General features: G+C 42.3%; 1 protein-coding gene across 1 annotated transcript in view; it reads left to right on the top strand.

The window, feature by feature from the left end:
- Positions 1-18,339, top strand: part of PRKG2 (protein kinase cGMP-dependent 2) — a 179,619-nt gene that overhangs the window by 18,470 nt on the left and 142,810 nt on the right. Inside the window, exon 3 of the mRNA XM_069742823.1 lies at positions 14,325-14,491. Coding sequence (XP_069598924.1) covers positions 14,325-14,491 — 167 coding nt within the window. The remainder of the gene's footprint in view (positions 1-14,324; positions 14,492-18,339) is intronic.

Here is an 18,339-nt window from a genome sequence, read left to right as displayed (position 1 = left end):
AAGGCTTATTTTTTGCAGGACAAGTTGTACTTTTGAACAACATCATTGGTTTTAGCATGTCGTGTACTAGAAAACAGGAAAAAAATTCCAAGTGCGGTGTAATTGCCAAAAAAGTGCAATCCCACACTTGTTTTTTGTTTGTCTTTTTTCCTAGGTTCACTAAATGCTACAACTGACCTGACATTATGATTCTCCAGGTCAGTATGAGTTCATAGACACCTAACATGACTAGGTTATTTTTTACCTAAGTGGTGAAAAAAATTCCAAACTTTGCTAAAAAAAAATAAAATTGTGCCATTTTCCGATACTCGTAGCGTCTCCATTTTTCATGATCTGGGGTCGGTTGAGGGCTTATTTTTGCATGCCAAGATGACGTTTTTAATGATAGCATTTTGGTGCAGTTACGTTCTTTAGATCGCCCTTTATTGCATTTTAATGCAATGTCGCGGCGACCAAAAAAAGTAATTCTGGCGTTTCAAATTTTTTTCTCGCTACGCCGTTTAGCGATCAGGTTAATGCTTTTTTTAATTGATAGATTGGGCGATTCTGAACGTGGCAATACCAAATATGTGTAGATTTGATTTTTTTTTATTGATTTATTTTGATTGGGGCGAAAGGGGGGGGATTTAAACTTTTATATTTTTTTTTATTTTTTTCACTTTTTTTTCACTTTTTTTTTAACTTTTGCCATGCTTCAATAGCCTCCATGGGAGGCTAGAAGCTGGCACAGCATGATCGGCTCTGCTACATTGCAGCAATCTGCTGTTCGCTGCTACTGTATGTAGCAGAAAATCAGATGTGCTGTGAGCGCCGACCACAGGGTGGCGCTCAAAGCTACCGGTGATCAGTAACCATAGAGGTCTCAAGGACCTCTATGGTTACCATTCTGAAGCATCGCCGACCTCCGATCATGTGACGGGGGTCGGCGATGACGTCATTTCCGGCCGCCTGGCCGGATGCGGTAGTTAAATGCCGCTGTCTGCGTTTGACAGCGGCATTTAACTAGTTAATAGGCGCGGGCAGATCACGATTCTGCCCGCGCCTATTACGGGCACATGTCAGCTGTTCAAAACAGCTGACATGTCCCGGCTTTGATGCTGGCTCACCGCCGGAGCCCGCATCAAAGCGGGGCTTCTGACCTCGGACGTACTATCCCGTCCGAGGTCAGCAAGGGCTTAAGTTCGAGGCTGCAGATAAGTCCATAGTTAAAAGCAATATCATAGTTTAACACAGTAGCATAGTTTGGTGTTTTTTTCTTACTAGCTTCCATATTTTTTTCTGCTTTTATCTGTACAGTTTATCCCCATTGAATATGTGCTCCATGGATAATGTCACAAGGTGTGCATCTTGTGAGATGTATGCATGCCTTGAACATCCGTTTTAGGGTGAATATGTCTGCACTCGATGCCAGCGAGTTACATGTTTGGAAGCTCAGGTAATGGATCTAAATGTAAAGCTTGCTACCCTGAGGAGCATTGCAAACTTGCAGAGGAGTTTAGAGCTCACTCAGTTTGCGCTGGCTGAGGCCATGAAGATATGAAGGAGGGTGAAGGTGGGGAAGATCAGGACAAAGAAGTACACAGCTATGTAAATGTTACAAGAAGGGGTAGCGGGATGTACCAGGGAGCCCAGTCTTGATCTATCACAACCTAGTAAATATGCCTGCTTGGCTGATATTAGGAATGCAGTGGCCAGACAGATGTTGGTGGTAGGGGACTCTAAAATTAGGAGGACAGACAGGGTCATCTGCCGCCAAGTCCATGAATGCCGAACAGTGTGTTATCTGGCAGTCACTCGGGTTCAACATATTGCCGATCGGATAGACAGTTTGCTGGGTGGGGCTGGGGAAATCTCAGCAGTCATGGTACACATCGATACCAATGACAAAGTTAGAGGGAGGTGGAAGGTCCTTAGGAATGATTACAGGAAGCTAGGAGAGAAGCTGAAGGCCAGGACCTCCAAGGTGGTATTTCCAGAAATACTGCCAGTGCCATGAGCATCACTAGATAGGTGTCGGGAGCTTAGAGAGATAAATAAGCGGCTTAGAAATTGGTGCAGGACGGAAGGGTTTGGGTTTCTGGAGAACCAGGCCGACATCTCTGTCGGCTACAGGCTCTACGGTAGGGATGAGCTGCATCTCAATGGGGAGGGTGCAGCTGTGCTTGGGGGAAAAATAATAAGATGGATAGAGAAGCTTTTAAACTAGGATCTGGGGGAGGGAGGGTAGTTGTGCTAATAAGGGGATAGATAGAGTAGACAGAGAGAGGGAGGCAGTAGAGGTAAATTATTTAGGGGCTGGAATATGCAAGGAAAGCAGGGAGCTAAGTAGGAGTAACAAATATGCTAATAATATTTATGTCTGCTGGCAAATGCAAAAAGTCTAGTGAACAAAATATGATGGTCACAGAATACGATGTGGTGGGCATTACGGAAACTTGGCTTGACAAGAGCCATGACTGGGTAACAAACATAGAGAGCTACACTACATTTAGAAAAGACAGGAAAGATTAAAAAAAAAGAAAAGTGGAGGAGTGTGTATCTTCATAAAATCCACATTAAAATCTATGCTCAATGAAGACATTGGGGAGAGTTACAGCAATGTAGAGTCACTATGGGTAAATGTACATGGGGATGGCGATAATGGAAAGCTGCTATTTGGAGTTTGCTACAACCCTCCTAATATAGCTGAACAGGTAGAGGATGAAATGCTGCAACAAATTAAAAAGGCAGCAAACAGTAATAGGGTTCTTATAATGGGGGGATTTTAACTATCCAGACATTCAATTTGACATAGAATCTTCTGGTTGTGCTAAAAGCTACAATATCTTATCCACAGAGCAGGACAACTACCTCTCACAGATGGTTGATGAACCAACCAGGGAAATTAGGCTGAGTTCACATTACGTTGTAGCAGTCCGTTGCACGGACTGCGTTACACCTCAGCATAATGCGGTGTAACGCAGTCCGTTAATGCTGCTATTGAGTTCTATTTCAGGCACATCAATGGGCATGCGCTAGCGATGTGCCGTCATTGGGTGACGGACCCTGGGACGCGGGCTGCAGTGTTTCCGGGTCCGTCACCGCTAGCACAGATAGAGCATCTGCTAGCTCTATCTGCGCTAGCGCGATGGTAAGTCGGCACTTGCGTTAACGCAGCCCATTTAAAGAATGTGTTGAACGGGCTGCATTAACGCAATGTGAACCTAGCCTAAATCTGCTGGATCTGGTTCTGTTAAATAGACCAGATACAATTTAAGATCTACAGGTCAGCGAGCATTTGGGAAGCAGTGACCATAACATGGTAAGTTTTATTCTTTCCAAAGACCACACTGAGGCCCCATGCCTGCACCAGAGTATTAGTTAAACCATTTTGTTTATGAAATGAGGCTCAGTGCCTGCTCCAGAGTATTAGCTCAAACTATTTTTATTATTAAATTAGGTCTGGTGCCTTCCCCACAGTATTAGCACATAGGATTTACTTTATGGAATGTGGGCTGCTGCATGCACCAGAGTATTAGCCCAAATGATTTTGATTATGAAATGAGGCATGGGGTCTACACCAGAGTATTAGACAAAACCATTTTGATTATTAGATGAGGCTTGGTGCCTGCACCAGTGTATTAACCCAAACCATTTTAATTATGAAATGAGGCATGGGACCTGCACCAAAGTATTAGCCAAAACCATTTTCATTATGAAATGAAGCCTGGTGCTTGTACCAGCGAATTAGCACATGATTTATATTACAAAATGTGGTCTGGTACCCTCACCTGAGAATTTGCTAAAACCATTTTCATTATGAAATGAGGCATGGTGTCTGCATCAGAGTATTTGCAAAAACCATTTTGATTATAAAATGAGGCATGGTGCCTGCACGACAGTTTTAGCCCAAAAGATTTTGATTATGAAATGAGGCATGGTGTCTATGTCTACACCAGTGAATTAGACCAAACGATTTTGATTTGGAAATGAGGCCCTGTGCCTGCACAAGAGTATTAGCTGAAACCATTTTGATTATGAAATGAGGCTTAGTGCCTGCACCAGCATCTAAACCCAAAAGATTTTGATTATTAAATTAGTGTCACGGTTCTTGGGCATTAATGCTGTTGGGAGCGCTGCACACAGCAGCAAAGGAGCTCAGCTAAATGCTGGGTACTAACCTGGCAACTATGAACAGGACCTTAGACATGTGAGAGTGGGAGGAGGTCAGATTGCAGAGCCAGCAATCAGGGAACAGAGAAGGGATAAACACTAGAGAGTACCAAACAAACAAAGATCGGAGCCAGGAGATAACGAGGTGCCAAAGGGAGAGACAGGGGATTGTCATAAGCAAAGCCAGAGGTCAGAAATCCAGAATAGCAAACAGAGTAATGCACAGAGAGCTTGATAAACACAATGCAAACCCGACACACACTTCAGGGGTCAAGCACACACACTAAAACAGAACACATAGCTGACAGAGAAACCTAGCTAGGAGTACGTATAAATATCCCTCCCATCTTGAAAGAGAGGCCAACAACATTAACTCTGAGAGAACAAGACATTAACCATGTCCTAACCATGACAATTAGGTCTGGTGCCTGCACCACAGTATTAGCACATAGGATTTACATTATGAAATGTGGTGTGGTGCATGCACCAGCGTATTAGCCCAAAAGATTTTGATAATGAAATGAGGCATGGTGTCTACACCAGAGTATTAGCCAAAACCATTTTGATTATTAAATGAGGCCTGATGCCTGTACCAGAGTATTATCCCCAAAATTTTTGATCATGAAATGAGTCACGGTGTCTACACCAGAGTATTAGCCAAAACAATTCTGATTATGAAATGAGGCTTGGTGCCTGCACTAGCATATTAGCCTAAACCAGTTTGAAAATAAAATGAAGCGTGGTGCCTGCACCAGAGTATTAGACAAGAACAATTTTCACTGTGAAATGCGGCCCAGTGTTTGCACCACAGTATTAACACATAGGATTTATAATATGAAATGTGGGCTGGTTCCTGCACCAGAGTATTAGCTCAAACTATTTTAATTATGAAATGGGGCATGGTGCCTGGACCACAGCATTAGCCCAAACGATTGTGATTATGAAATGAGGCATGGTGCCTGCATCAGAGTACTTGCCAAAACCATTTTGATTATGAAATAAGGCCTGATGCTTGCACCAGAGTATTATCCAAACAATTGTGATTATGAAATGAGGCATGATGTCTACATCAGAGTATTAGCCAAAACCATTTTGATTATGAAATGATGCTTGGTGCCAGGAAACAGTGTATTAGCCCAAACAATTTTGATTTGGAAATGATGCCTGGTGCCTGCACTAGAGTATTAGCCCAAATGACTTTTATCATTAAATTAGGTCTGTTGCCTGCACTAGAGTATTAACACAAAGGATTTACATTATATAATGTGGACTGGTGCTTGTGCCTGAGTATGAACCCAAATAATTTGATTAGAAAATGAGGCTTGGTGCCTGCACAAGTGTATTAGCCCAAACCATCGTGATTAAGAAATTAGGCTTGGTGCCTGCACCAGCGCATTAGCCCAAGAGATTTTGACTATGAAATGAGGCATGGTGCCTGCACCAGAGTAGCTGCCCAAACCATTTTGATTATGAAATGAGGCCTGGTGCCTGCATCCCAATATTAGCCAAAATTATTTTGGTTATTAAATGGGGCCTGGTGCCTGCTGCCATATATTAGCACAAACGATTTTGATTAGGAAATGTGGCCTTTTGCCTGCACCACAATATGAACCCAAACAATTTTGATTAGGAAATGTCGACTCCTGCCTACAAAACAATATTAGCCCGAATGATTTTGATTGGGAAATGTCCCCTCATGGCTGCAACACAGTATTAGCTCAAATGATTTTGATTAGGAAATGTCGACTCCTGTCTGTACAACACTATTAGCACAAACTAGTTACTTGCTCGAAGGTATTTTTCACACAGGATCCTATCAATCTATAAGACAACTTGCAGGAGCAGCTTCTCTGAGCTGTTACACTGACAAAATGGCACAAAAACAACATATCTGCTTTTTTATATAGAAAGGCAGAAGAGACAAAAGCCCTTTTGTCTGGATGTTGTGGATGGTTTCTACGCTCTGATTGGCTGCCGTAATGCACACACATTAAGTTACCGCATCTTTCGGATTGTAAAATGCTCCAGATTATAAGATGCACCCCAAATTTTGAGGAGAAACATAGGAAATTTTTTTTTAAATAAAATGATGGTGCTTCTTTTAGTCCATGCGTCTTATTGCGTATAGGGGGTGGTGGCTGTGGTGAAGCGGGGTCCCAGGGTCGCTGCTGGAGGAGGTAGGAGTGGGATGATTTTGCAAGCTGCAGGCTGTGATGAGGGGTGTTCCGATGTGCTGCATGCCGCTGTGGGTGTCCAGGGATGCTGCAGGTGACTGGCGCTGCTGGCGGTGTCCGGCGCTGCGGGGGTGTCTCCGGTGCTGCTGGGGGGTCTGCTGACATTTTGTGAAAGGCTAGAGCCTCCACAGTTCCATGGTTTCCTGTGCAGTGGACTCCAGGAAAATGGTGGGTGGCCGCGCATGCGCAGACGGAGATCTTGGGAAATGAGATCTCAGCGCTTAGACTAGTAACTATTTAGCATATGATTAGTTATGCAGATTCTTGTCATGTCACTGCATTGTTACTGTTTTGCTTCGAAAGTTCTACATTTTAATTTTAATTATTTTTTTATGTTTTGTCAATCCACCTTTGGCACTCAACACTGCCTGAATCTTTCTGGGCATGCTCTCGATCAGAGTCAAACATCTGTTAACAAAAATTTGATCTCTGGTCTCTTCTACACGTTCCCAAAGTTGGTTCATACTGGTTGACTCACATGGATATGTATATACAGTTTTTCTTCATTTCTCCCCACAAGTGTTTGATTGGTTTGAGGTCTGGGGACTCTGGGGACCATTCCAGCACCTCTACTTCATTGTCATTTAACCATTTCTTCGCCAATCTCGACTAATGCTTTTTTTCACTGTTGGAACACTATGTTGTCCTTTTCATACCTATAGTACTTGAGTATACAAAATAACTCATCTTGTATTATACTCGCATATAGCTCAGCATTAAGACCACCATTAATCCTGGTCAAGTATCCAATGCCTTTGGCTGTGAAACAACCCCATGTCATCAGGCTTCCTCTACCAAACTTGACATCTCCTTCAATTTCTCAATCTATTAGTCCCTTGTTTCTTTCAGATGCATTTGCACCTATAAGAGCCTAGTCTATTGACTTTCGTGTCATCGCTCCAAATCACCTGTTTCCAATCTTCTGCTGTCCACATTTTTCACTTATTTGCAAACTCGAACCAGTGCTTCTTGTGATGATATCAAAGTTGAGGCTTCTTCACCTTTTTTCGGGCCACCATTCCAGACATGTGTAATGTGCGTCACATAGTGCTTGCAGAATTTTCTGTGATCTCACTATTATGAAGCATACGAGCCACCTCCACTACTGTGTTTGTTGCTCCAGAACTGATAGTCCTTGGGATGAGCTGACTTTGTTGACTTCGATATTTTGCCTGGATGTCCATCTTTTGGCTTTTTAATGGATGGACGGACTTCATTTCATATTCTTCCAACTGTGATGGCACTCATGTGATGCAGTTTGGCAATTTTCTTGGCCAAGAGACCTCTATCAAGTTGGATGATGCTGTTTCTCTTTTCTTGGGAAATCACTATCATGGCTGATCCTCGAAAAGAACCAATGACCTTTCCCTTGGGAATCAACCTAATAATACACTGAGTTCTTAGGGAATGTGAGAACAGGTTGTACTGTATTTTGTAGTATTCAGGAAGAAAAATATTTTTCCACCACCAGGAGCAAAACAGTAACAATACAGTGACATGAGAAAAACCTGCATAACTAATCATATGCTAAATAGTTGCAAGTCAAATTTATGTATAAGATAGCCAAGATGATTGTCTATAAAATGATGGTAGTTTCAAGATCAAAGCCATAGTAGATAGTGAGATTTGGAGCCTGAAAGTTAAAAGTTCAAAACATTTTTAGTAGTGATGAGCGAATATACTCGTCACTCGAGATTTCTCAAGCATGCTCGGGGGTCCTCCAAGTATTTTTTAGTGCTCGGAGATTTAGTTTTATTGCCACAGCTGAATGATTTACATCTGCTAGCCAGCATAAGTACATGTGGGGGTTGCCTGGTTGCTAGAGCATCCCCACATGTACTTATGCTGGCTAACAGATGTAAATCATTCAGCTGCGGCGCTAAAAACTTAAACTCCGAGCACTAAAAAATACTCGGAAGACCACCGAGCATGCTCAAGAAATCTCGAGTAATGAGTATATTCCCCCATCACTAAAATTTGTTACCCTTTTGCTCTTCATTAGAGCTGAGCAAATTTATTCGGAAAACATTTGCCAATCTCAAATTCAGCATGAACATAGCACATTCAGATTCATTTTGCGTTTAACAACCATTTTTACTCAAAGTTTGCAAAATTTGGTCACAGTTTGGTAAATCCACGTTTCCACAAATTCTTAAGTTATTACTTTGGCTAGGATAGTGGTGCTGTATGAAGAGTGGAGGGAACGGGAGGACGAGTTTGATGAGGGGTGAGGGGGTGGAGAAGTTAGAGGAGCAGCACAGTCTTTCTTTTTTTCCATTTAACTTTATGTGTGTTGATTCCGGCAGCTGATCAGGGCACAGAAACCATCCACAAAGTCATGGCGCAAGGTCTTCTGTGATTGGCTGCCGAAATCACATGCTCCTGTCCATATAAAAAGCAGAGATCTTGCTTTGCTGGCACCATTTTCTCAGTTGAGGTTCACAGAAGAAAAAATATATATATTTGGGGATAAATATACCGGCTCACAGAAAAGATCCCCCCAAAAATGTAAAAGATAAAATTTAACCTTTATTAAACCAATTGATAAAATAACCACATATGTGCACTACTAAAACCATCACCAAAACACTAACATACTACAGAAAAAGGCCAGGATGGTGCCAAGCCCTACACTCCACTGGATGCACCCTACCTACCAGCGGAGGTTGGCACCCTATATCCTGCGCATTGGTGTCCCCGCTCCTCGTCGACTCTCCCTACTACCCCTATTGGGCCCTGCTGGGATAGGGGATAGAAAAGATCATACACACAGTGCCCCACTAAGAGTTTTTTCTTGAGTCGATCTAGATAGTTTGATGAATCTGTACTACTATCTATCTCAAAGGTGGATTAATAACCTCTTCTATTTAGGTAAGCTGTGTCCCTAATATCTCATAGTCGAGCTCTAACCTCGCCCTATTTTGATTGCTTAAGGCCCAGACAATGGGTAAAAGTGCTACAGTGCTTATTTACAGTGGGGCAAAAAAGTATTTAGTCAGTCAGCAATAGTGCAAGTTCCACCACTTAAAAAGATGAGAGGCGTCTGTAATTTACATCATAGGTAGACGTCAACTATGGGAGACAAACTAAGAAAAAAAAATCCAGAAAATCACATTGATTGTTTTTTTTATCATTTTATTTGCATATTATGGTGGAAAATAAGTATTTGGTTAGAAACAAAATTTTCTCTCAATACTTTGTAATATATCCTTTGTTGGCAATGACAGAGGTCAAACGTTTTCTGTAAGTCTTCACAAGGTTGCCACACACTGTTGTTGGTATGTTGGCCCATTCCTCCATGCAGATCTCCTCTAGAGCAGTGATGTTTTTGGCTTTTCGCTTGGCAACACGGACTTTCAACTCCCTCCAAAGGTTTTCTATAGGGTTGAGATCTGGAGACTGGCTAGGCCACTCCAGGACCTTGAAATGCTTCTTACGAAGCCACTCCTTCGTTGCCCTGGCGGTGTGCTTTGGATCATTGTCATGTTGAAAGACCCAGCCACGTTTCATCTTCAATGCCCTTGCTGATGGAACGAGGTTTGCACTCAAAATCTCACGATACATGGCCCCATTCATTCTTTCATGTACCCGGATCAGTCGTACTGGCCCCTTTGCAGAGAAACAGCCCCAAAGCATGATGTTTCCACCACCATGCTTTAAAGTAGGCATGGTGTTTGATGGATGCAACTCAGTATTCTTTTTCCTCCAAACACGACAAGTTGTGTTTCTACCAAACAGTTCCAGTTTGGTTTCATCAGACCATAGGACATTCTCCCAAAACTCCTCTGGATCATCCAAATGCTCTCTAGCAAACTTCAGACGGGCCCGGACATGTACTGGCTTAAGCAGTGGGACACGTCTGGCACTGCAGGATCTGAGTCCATGGTGGCGTAGTGTGTTACTTATGGTAGGCCTTGTTACATTGGTCCCAGCTCTCTGCAGTTCATTCACTAGGTCCCCCCGCGTGGTTCTGGGATTTTTGCTCACCGTTCTTGTGATCATTCTGACCCCACGGGGTGGGATTTTGCGTGGAGCCCCAGATCGAGGGACATTATCAGTGGTCTTGTATGTCTTCCATTTTCTAATTATTGCTCCCACTGTTGATTTCTTTACTCCAAGCTGGTTGGCTATTGCAGATTCAGTCTTCCCAGCCTGGTGCAGGGCTACAATTTTGTTTCTGGTGTCCTTTGACAGCTCTTTGGTCTTCATCATAGTGGAGTTTGGAGTCAGACTGTTTGAGGGTGGGCACAGGTGTCTTTTTATACTGATAACAAGTTTAAACAGGTGCCATTACTACAGGTAATGAGTGGAGGAAAGAGGAGACTCTTAAAGAAGAAGTTACAGGTCTGTGAGAGACAGAAATCTTGATTGTTTGTTTCTGACCAAATACTTATTTTCCACCATAATATGCAAATAAAATGATAAAAAAACAGACAATGTGATTTTCTGGATTTTTTTTTCTCAGTTTGTCTCCCATAGTTGAGGTCTACCTATGATGTAAATTACAGACGCCTCTCATCTTTTTAAGTGGTGGAACTTGCACTATTGCTGACTGACTAAATACTTTTTTGCCCCACTGTACGAGTGTCAAGACAATGTATATGTAACCTCGGATTGTTTATGCACACTAGGGGTGCTTCTTGGGGCGCTACTCTAGCAATAAAGGGAAATCCCTACTGTGATAGTCAATCACACCTCAAGTAGCCATACAGTAACACGCCACCTGGTTGCAAGATGAGTATGTTAATAGAAACCAAATATAACACCGTTATGAAAGAGATTCCATATTCATTTCAAAAGCAATAACCAATGTCCATCTCATAAATTAAGCCGTCAGTGGGTGTCACACCAACATACTTCCCCACCCTAGGGTACACCAAACCGTTAGAACATATTAACAGTCAATGTCACTCGATATATCTTCTTAAGATCAAATGCATCCCTGTAAAACTCAACGCGTTTCCCCTCTTCCAATTATAAGAGGTTCATCAGGAGTGAAACAGATATTAAAGGGTTACTTAGCTTTATCAGATTTGGCGTATTTTAGCGATGTAGTCAGCTGCACCACCGGGCCAGTCCCCTGTCAATGTAATGCTTACATTTTCTCAGTGTCACAGTTCAGAGAAGCTACTCCTGATAGTGCTGCAAATGAACTTGTCAGTTAACCAAAAAGGAACCTGTTCTGTGTGAAATCAATCTCCTAGCATCTTAGTAGAAAAACTGTGTGGCAGTCTCAGGAGGCCCCATTTGCTAATCCAAATAGATTGTGATAAAACTGTGTTTCAGAGACAAATCAGAAGGACATACAGAGGGGAAAAAGTATTTAGTCAGCCACCAATTGTTCAAGTTCTCCCACTTAAAAAGATGAGAGAGGCCTGTAATTGACATCATAGGTAGACCACAGCTAGGAGAGTCAAAAAAAAGAAAACAAATCCAGAAAATCACCTTGTCTGATTGGGCAAGATTTATTTAGCAAATTATGGTGTAAAATAAGTATTTGATCACCTAAAAACATGGAAGATTTCTGGCTCTCGCAGACCTGTAACTTCTTCTTTAAGAGGCTCCTCTGTCCTTTACTCATTACCTGTAGTAATGACACCTGTTTGATTTTGTTATCAGTATAAAAGACACCAGTCCACAACCTCTAAGAGTCACACTCCAATCTCCACTATGGCGAAGACCAAAGAGTAGTCAAAGGACACCTGAAACAAAATTGTAGCCCTGCATCTGGCTGAGAAGACTGAATCTGCAACAGGCAAGTAGCTTGATGTGATGAAATCAACTGTGGGAGCAATAATAAGAAAATGGAAGGCATATAAGACCACTAATAATCTCCCTCGATCTGGGGCTCCACACAAGATCTCACCCCATGGGGTCAAATTGATCACAAGAATGGTGAGCAAAAATCCCAGAACAACATGGGGGACATAGTGAATGACCTGCATAGAGCTGGGACCATCATAACAAAGGCTACGCCACCAGGGACTCAGATCCTGCAATGCCAGATGTATCCCCTTGCTTAAGCCAGTACATGTCAGGTCCATGTGAAGTTCGCTAGAGAGCATTTGGATTATCCAGAAGAGTATTGGGAGAATGTCATATGGTCTGATGAAACCAAAGTGGATTTGTTTGGTAGAAACAAACTCGTTGTGTTTGGAGGAGACAGAATGCTGAGTTGCATCTAAAGAACACCATAGCTACTGTGAAACATGGGGGTGGCAATATCATGCTTTGGGGCTGGTTCTCTGCAAAGGGACCATGACAACTCATCTATGTACATCAAAGAATGAATGGGGCCATGTATCGTGAGATTTTGAGTGCAAACCTCCTTCCATCAGCAAGGGCATTGAAGATGAAACATGGATGAGTCTATCAGCATGATAATGATACCAAGCACACCACCAGGGCAACGAAGGAGTGGCTTCGTAAGAAGCATATGAAGGTCCTAGAGTGGCCTAGCCAGTCTCCAGATCTCAAACACATAGAAAACCTTTGGAGGGAGTTGAAAGTCCATGTTGCCCAGGGCCAGGCCCAAAATATCACTGCTCTAGAGGAGATCTGCATGGAAGAATGAGCCAACATACCAGCAACAGTGTGTGCCAACCTTGTGAAGACTTACAGAAAACGTTTGACCACTGTCTTTGCCAACAAAGGACATATGACAAAATATTGAGATGAACTTTTGTTAATGACCAAATACTTATTTTCCACCATAATTTGCAAAATAAATTTTGCCAAATCAGACAAGGTGATTTTCTGGATTTGTTTTCTCATTTTGACTCTCATAAATGTGGTCTAAGCTATGATGTCAATTACATGCCTCTCTCATCTCTTTAAGTGGTGGCTGACTAAATACTTTTTTTCCTCACTGTATTTCCACTTAAAAATCATTAGAACTAATATTGGGGTGCAACGAAGAGGCCCAAGTAGCTAATCCAAATCGTTTGTGATAAAACTGTTTCAGTGAGAAATCAGAAAGCCAGATTTCCACTTGAAAATCATTAGGTCTAATGTTAGGGTGTAGCCAGGAGGCACAATTAGCTAATCCAAATAGTTTGTGATAAAACTGTGTTTCAGAGACAAATCAGAAGGCCAGATTTTGACTTAAAAATACCTAGGCATAATATTGGGGTGCAGCTTGGAGGCTCGGTTAGCTAATCCAATTAGTTTGTGATAAAACTATGCTTCAGTGACAAATCAGAAGGCCATATTTCCACTTAAAAATCATTAGGCCTAATATTAGGGTGCAGCCAGGAGGCCCAAGTAGCTAATCCAAATAGTTTGTGATAAAACTGTGTTTCGGAGACAAATCTGAAGGATAGATTTCCACTTAAAAAACGTTAGGCCTAATAGTGGGGTGCAGCGAAGAGGACCAATTAGCTAATCTAATAGTTTATGATAATACTGTGTTTCAGTAAAAAATTAGAAGGTCAGATTTCCACTTAAAAATCATTAGGCCTAATCTTGGGGGGGACCTCATCCTTCGTCATTCCCTGATGAAGGACGAGGTCCAAAACACGCATCATGGTGCCTGCCACAATTACTCAGCTGAATTAATTTGATGCATCTTCTCAATAGAGAGCACTTTGCCAGATATGTTACTCCAGTCACACTGGCACTTTTGCCACACCCTGTACATACACAGCTCCTTCCATTTTGTAGGAACACTTCAAATTTGGTTGAAAACACCAAAAAGCCCAAATAATTTTTGTTGCGAAAAAAAATTAGTGACTATTCAATGTGTTTTACAGTTTTACAGTTTTCTGATGTAAACACTTTGATGTATCAGCCACAATGCCTTTCCTCTTATGCTTTAGCATTTTTCAATACTGTTGTCATTATATGCCGAGGATAAGATTTTCATACTCTGTATGTCTTTTCCACATTTTTTTAATTGGTAATCTTTTTAAATCTTTGTCCCTTTGTGCTCTTTTACAGTGAGAAAAAACTGATAATGGAGGCCTTAAACAAGAATCAATTTCTGAAGCACTTAGATCCTCATCAAATCTGGGACATAGTAGAATGCATGTACGAGAGAAGATTTGCTCAGGCAGAATATATTATCAAGCAAGGAGAACACGGCAGCCATATTTTTGTATTGGCCGGTAGGTGTTTATCTCTGACTTGAAAATTTACTGGATGGAACCTGCCTTCATTATTGCTTCTACCCTTAAAGTTCAGCTGTGACTACTTATAGCCATGGAGAAAAATAGAGCAGGTGATGTGGTCAAGAACTTACAGGCTGCACTCAACGTGTCCTTAAGTAAACATATCGGTTAAAATGGAAGCTGGAAGCCAACAATGAAATACTGTCTTTACACATAAAAACTTGTTATACTCACACTATTTCTGTAGCCTTAAGAGACCACACTTGGTATCCCAATACTCTTAAGAGCTTGCCTTTTACTGGTGTGCCTGCATTATATATGCAAATCCTAACCTCAGCAAACATCTAGCATTGCTGACGTTTATGAACATTTCCAAATGTATCTTATACCCTTTACAGACTTCACATAATATTGTTACTAGATTATTACCGCAATAAACAGAGAGTTCATTTACTGACTTGAACTTGTTTCTCCAGAATAGAAGTGCTAACAAAAGCAGCAATTTCAGAAGTAACGTCGGGACGGTTAAAATCTGTATTCTGCTGATAATGACGTCAGAATGTTTATTATGGCTCAAGTGTGGGAAGAAACATTTCTGTAACAAACATAGAAACATAGTCTGGCACAAAGACAGTAAAAAATCTTGTTTTTTTGGACTATAATTAGAATTTTATGACATTTTTGCAAGACCATATTGATACAGGAAAGATATATACCGTATATTGGTACCGTGTTAGCCAGTAGATAGAAAAATATTTAGAATTGAGAGTCCTCAGTGGTTGATACCTTTTAATGGCTAATTGAAAAGATGGTAACAAATTGCAAGCTTTCGAGACTACTCAGGTGATGAAGAGACCTGAGTAGTCTCGAAAGTTTGCAATTTGTGACCATCTTTTCAGTTAGCCATTAAAAGGTATCAACCACTGAGGACTCTCAATTCTAAATATTTTTCTTGCAAGACCATAGTCACACATCAGTTTTTTTTTCATTTGTATGGAAAAAAAACTACTGATGTTTATTATTTTTTGAACTTGTGTACATTTTTACCATCTGTGTGTGAATCATTTTTCTAATACGTTAAAAAAGGATGGTTGACGGACAGTACAAGGATACAATTTGCTTTTGTGTTTTGTGTGTATTAATGGTTTGCAAAATTATACACATGTGAAAAAGCACATAGACTGTAACGTGTCCATGTATAATCTTTTAAAAATCAGATAGTACATGTACATAAAAATCAGACATGTGAAGCGGGTCTAAGGGTATGTGCAGGCGATGTCTTCATTCTAACATCTGAGGCACCAAGGTTTTCCTTGGTGAAGCAGCTGCAGAAAAATTTGGCAGTCTTTTTCCTGAAGTGGCATCTGTGGGGGTTCTGCCCTCAATTTTGCAGCATTTCCTCTCTGTACGCTCAATTATAATTAATTATATTTCAAACTAATCTGCTTGAAGAACTAACATTACTTCTTGTAACTGCTTCATGCTTTAAAAATCCCTTAAGCGGTTTCCAATTTTTTTTCAGGCTTGTTAATGGGGTTTCCAGGTTTAATCCACCTGAAAAAGACAACTTCTTATAAATAATTATTCTGACAGGAACCCGCCTAAAAAACTTTTCAATGAACGTTAAAAAGATTGAATACATGCACAGCAATGTCAAACTGACTTTCTATGCCAGGGGCGGACACAGACAGCTTGGGGCCCCTGTGCAGAAAATGTGTCTGGGCCCCCTTCCTTTTAAGGCGACAAAGATATATATATATATATATATATATATATATATACATACACACACACAAAGGGACTGTGCTATACATAAGTGAGTACACTTTATACTAAAGGACTGGGTTAGGCATAATAATTGACAATAATGTCTTCCTCCACCTTCCCCTGTTCCCAAATCCATTATAAATCCCCCTTCCTCCCATCCCAATCCCCCACACCCCTCATTGTCCTCCTCCCCCTTGCATCACATTATTACCCTCTCCCCACCCCCATTATTGCTTTCTCCTCACCACCCCATTATTTCCCATTCCACCACCTCCATCATTGCCTCCTCCCCATCACCCCATCATTGTCCTTTCCACTGCCACCATCATTGCCTTCTTCTCCACCACACCATCATTACCCATTCCACCACCTCCATCATTTCCTCCTCCTTCACCCCCACCCCCTTTATTGCCCATTCACAACCTCCATCATTTCCTCCTCCCTCACCAACCCTATCATTGCCCTCTCTGTCAACCCAATCATTGCCTTCTGCCCCATCATTGCCCTCAACACAATCACTGCCTTCTGCCCCATCACCCCTATCACTGCTCTCTCCTTCACCTACACACAGTCACACACAGCACCATTCACCTCTCTGCACACACACACAGAGCACCAGTCACCTGTCTGCACACACACCACCATTCACCTCTCTGCACACACACAGTGTGTGTGTGTGTGTGTGCAAAGAGGTGAATGGTGGTGTGTGTGTGCAGAGAGGTGACTGTTGCTGTGTGTGTGTCATACACACACAGCACCAGTCACCTCTCTGCACACACACACCACCATTCACCTCTAAGCACACACACACACAGCACCAGTCACCTCTCTGCACACACACACCACCATTCACCTCTAAGCACACACACACACAGCACCAGTCACCTCTCTGCATACACACACCTCACCACATGGTATTCCAAATGATCGCACCATCACCGTCAGCTTCCTGTCTCGCACAGCCGCGATGCAGAATGATGATGTCATTCAGCCGCTGCTGTGCAAGTCATAACAGCTCCAGATCCAGCCTGGTGGGCATGCTTTGACTTCTGCTCCCTCAGGTATATGGCGCCAGCTTGTGCTCTGTCCCCCAGTTATACAGCAGACGTCTCGTCTTCGTTGCTTCATATCTGTACACCCCCCACCTCGGGGATGGATGCCGCTCCTCACCTGCACCGGACTGCGTGGCTGGCCCCTGGGGGCCCCAGTTGTGCTTGTGGTTGCCATGGTGTCGGGAGCAGCCACGCAAACGGGCCTCTGAATTTCCTGGGATCTTGTGGCCCCACCCCCCACAATGTGCAGAGGATTGTGGGAGGATCGTTCAGTCAGCAGTTGCACTGCAGCAAGAAAGGCAGGAAGTGAGAGTGAAATGGATCAATTCCCTGCAGCTCTGCTCCCATTTTCTGTTGCAGGCAGCGGAGTGCAGGGATTGCTCCCTAACCGCCGCACATGAAAGCAATCTGGCCAGGGGCCCCTCGGGGCCAAGTAAACTGGCCAGATTGCCCTCATTATTAGCTGCCCTGCAGGGGCCCCCTGGAGCCTCTGGGCCCCGGTGCAGCCACACCGGTTGAACCGGAGGTATGTCCGCCCATGTTCTATTCATATCTTTTGTCTTTTTCAGCTTGTTTTAACTGCTTTATTCTTTGAAAGCTGTGAGGCGGATAAAATAAGTGACTGGACCATTCAGTTGGCGGCGTTTTCCTGAAACGTCTTACTATAGCTAAAAGTCGTCTGGCACGCCAGCATCTATAAGGCACATGTGCATATACTCAAATAGTCAATTTATTATATACTGATTCCATATTTAGAGCTTTCTGCAGCTAAAATCCAAATTATGACGGTTGCCGATTGCTATTTTTGCAGCTTTATATTCATGTACATTATCAATACAGAGCTTGGTTTAATGGTTCTGAAATGTGTAATTATCCACCAAGTGATGAGCAGTAGTATGGAAATGTGGTGTGGAAAAAAAACCAGTTCTTCCAAAATAAAGTACAATTAAACTTTTCCAAACTGACTAACTACCAGGTGTTGACCAATTCCTAAAGTAAAATTATGATTGCTGATCAGGATACAAA

This window comes from Ranitomeya imitator, chromosome 1 (genome assembly GCF_032444005.1).
Source record: "Ranitomeya imitator isolate aRanImi1 chromosome 1, aRanImi1.pri, whole genome shotgun sequence".
Classification (NCBI taxonomy): Eukaryota; Metazoa; Chordata; class Amphibia; order Anura; family Dendrobatidae; genus Ranitomeya; species Ranitomeya imitator.
The sequence above is the reverse complement of the archived record's forward strand: the minus strand, read 5'-3'. Positions and strand labels throughout refer to the sequence as shown.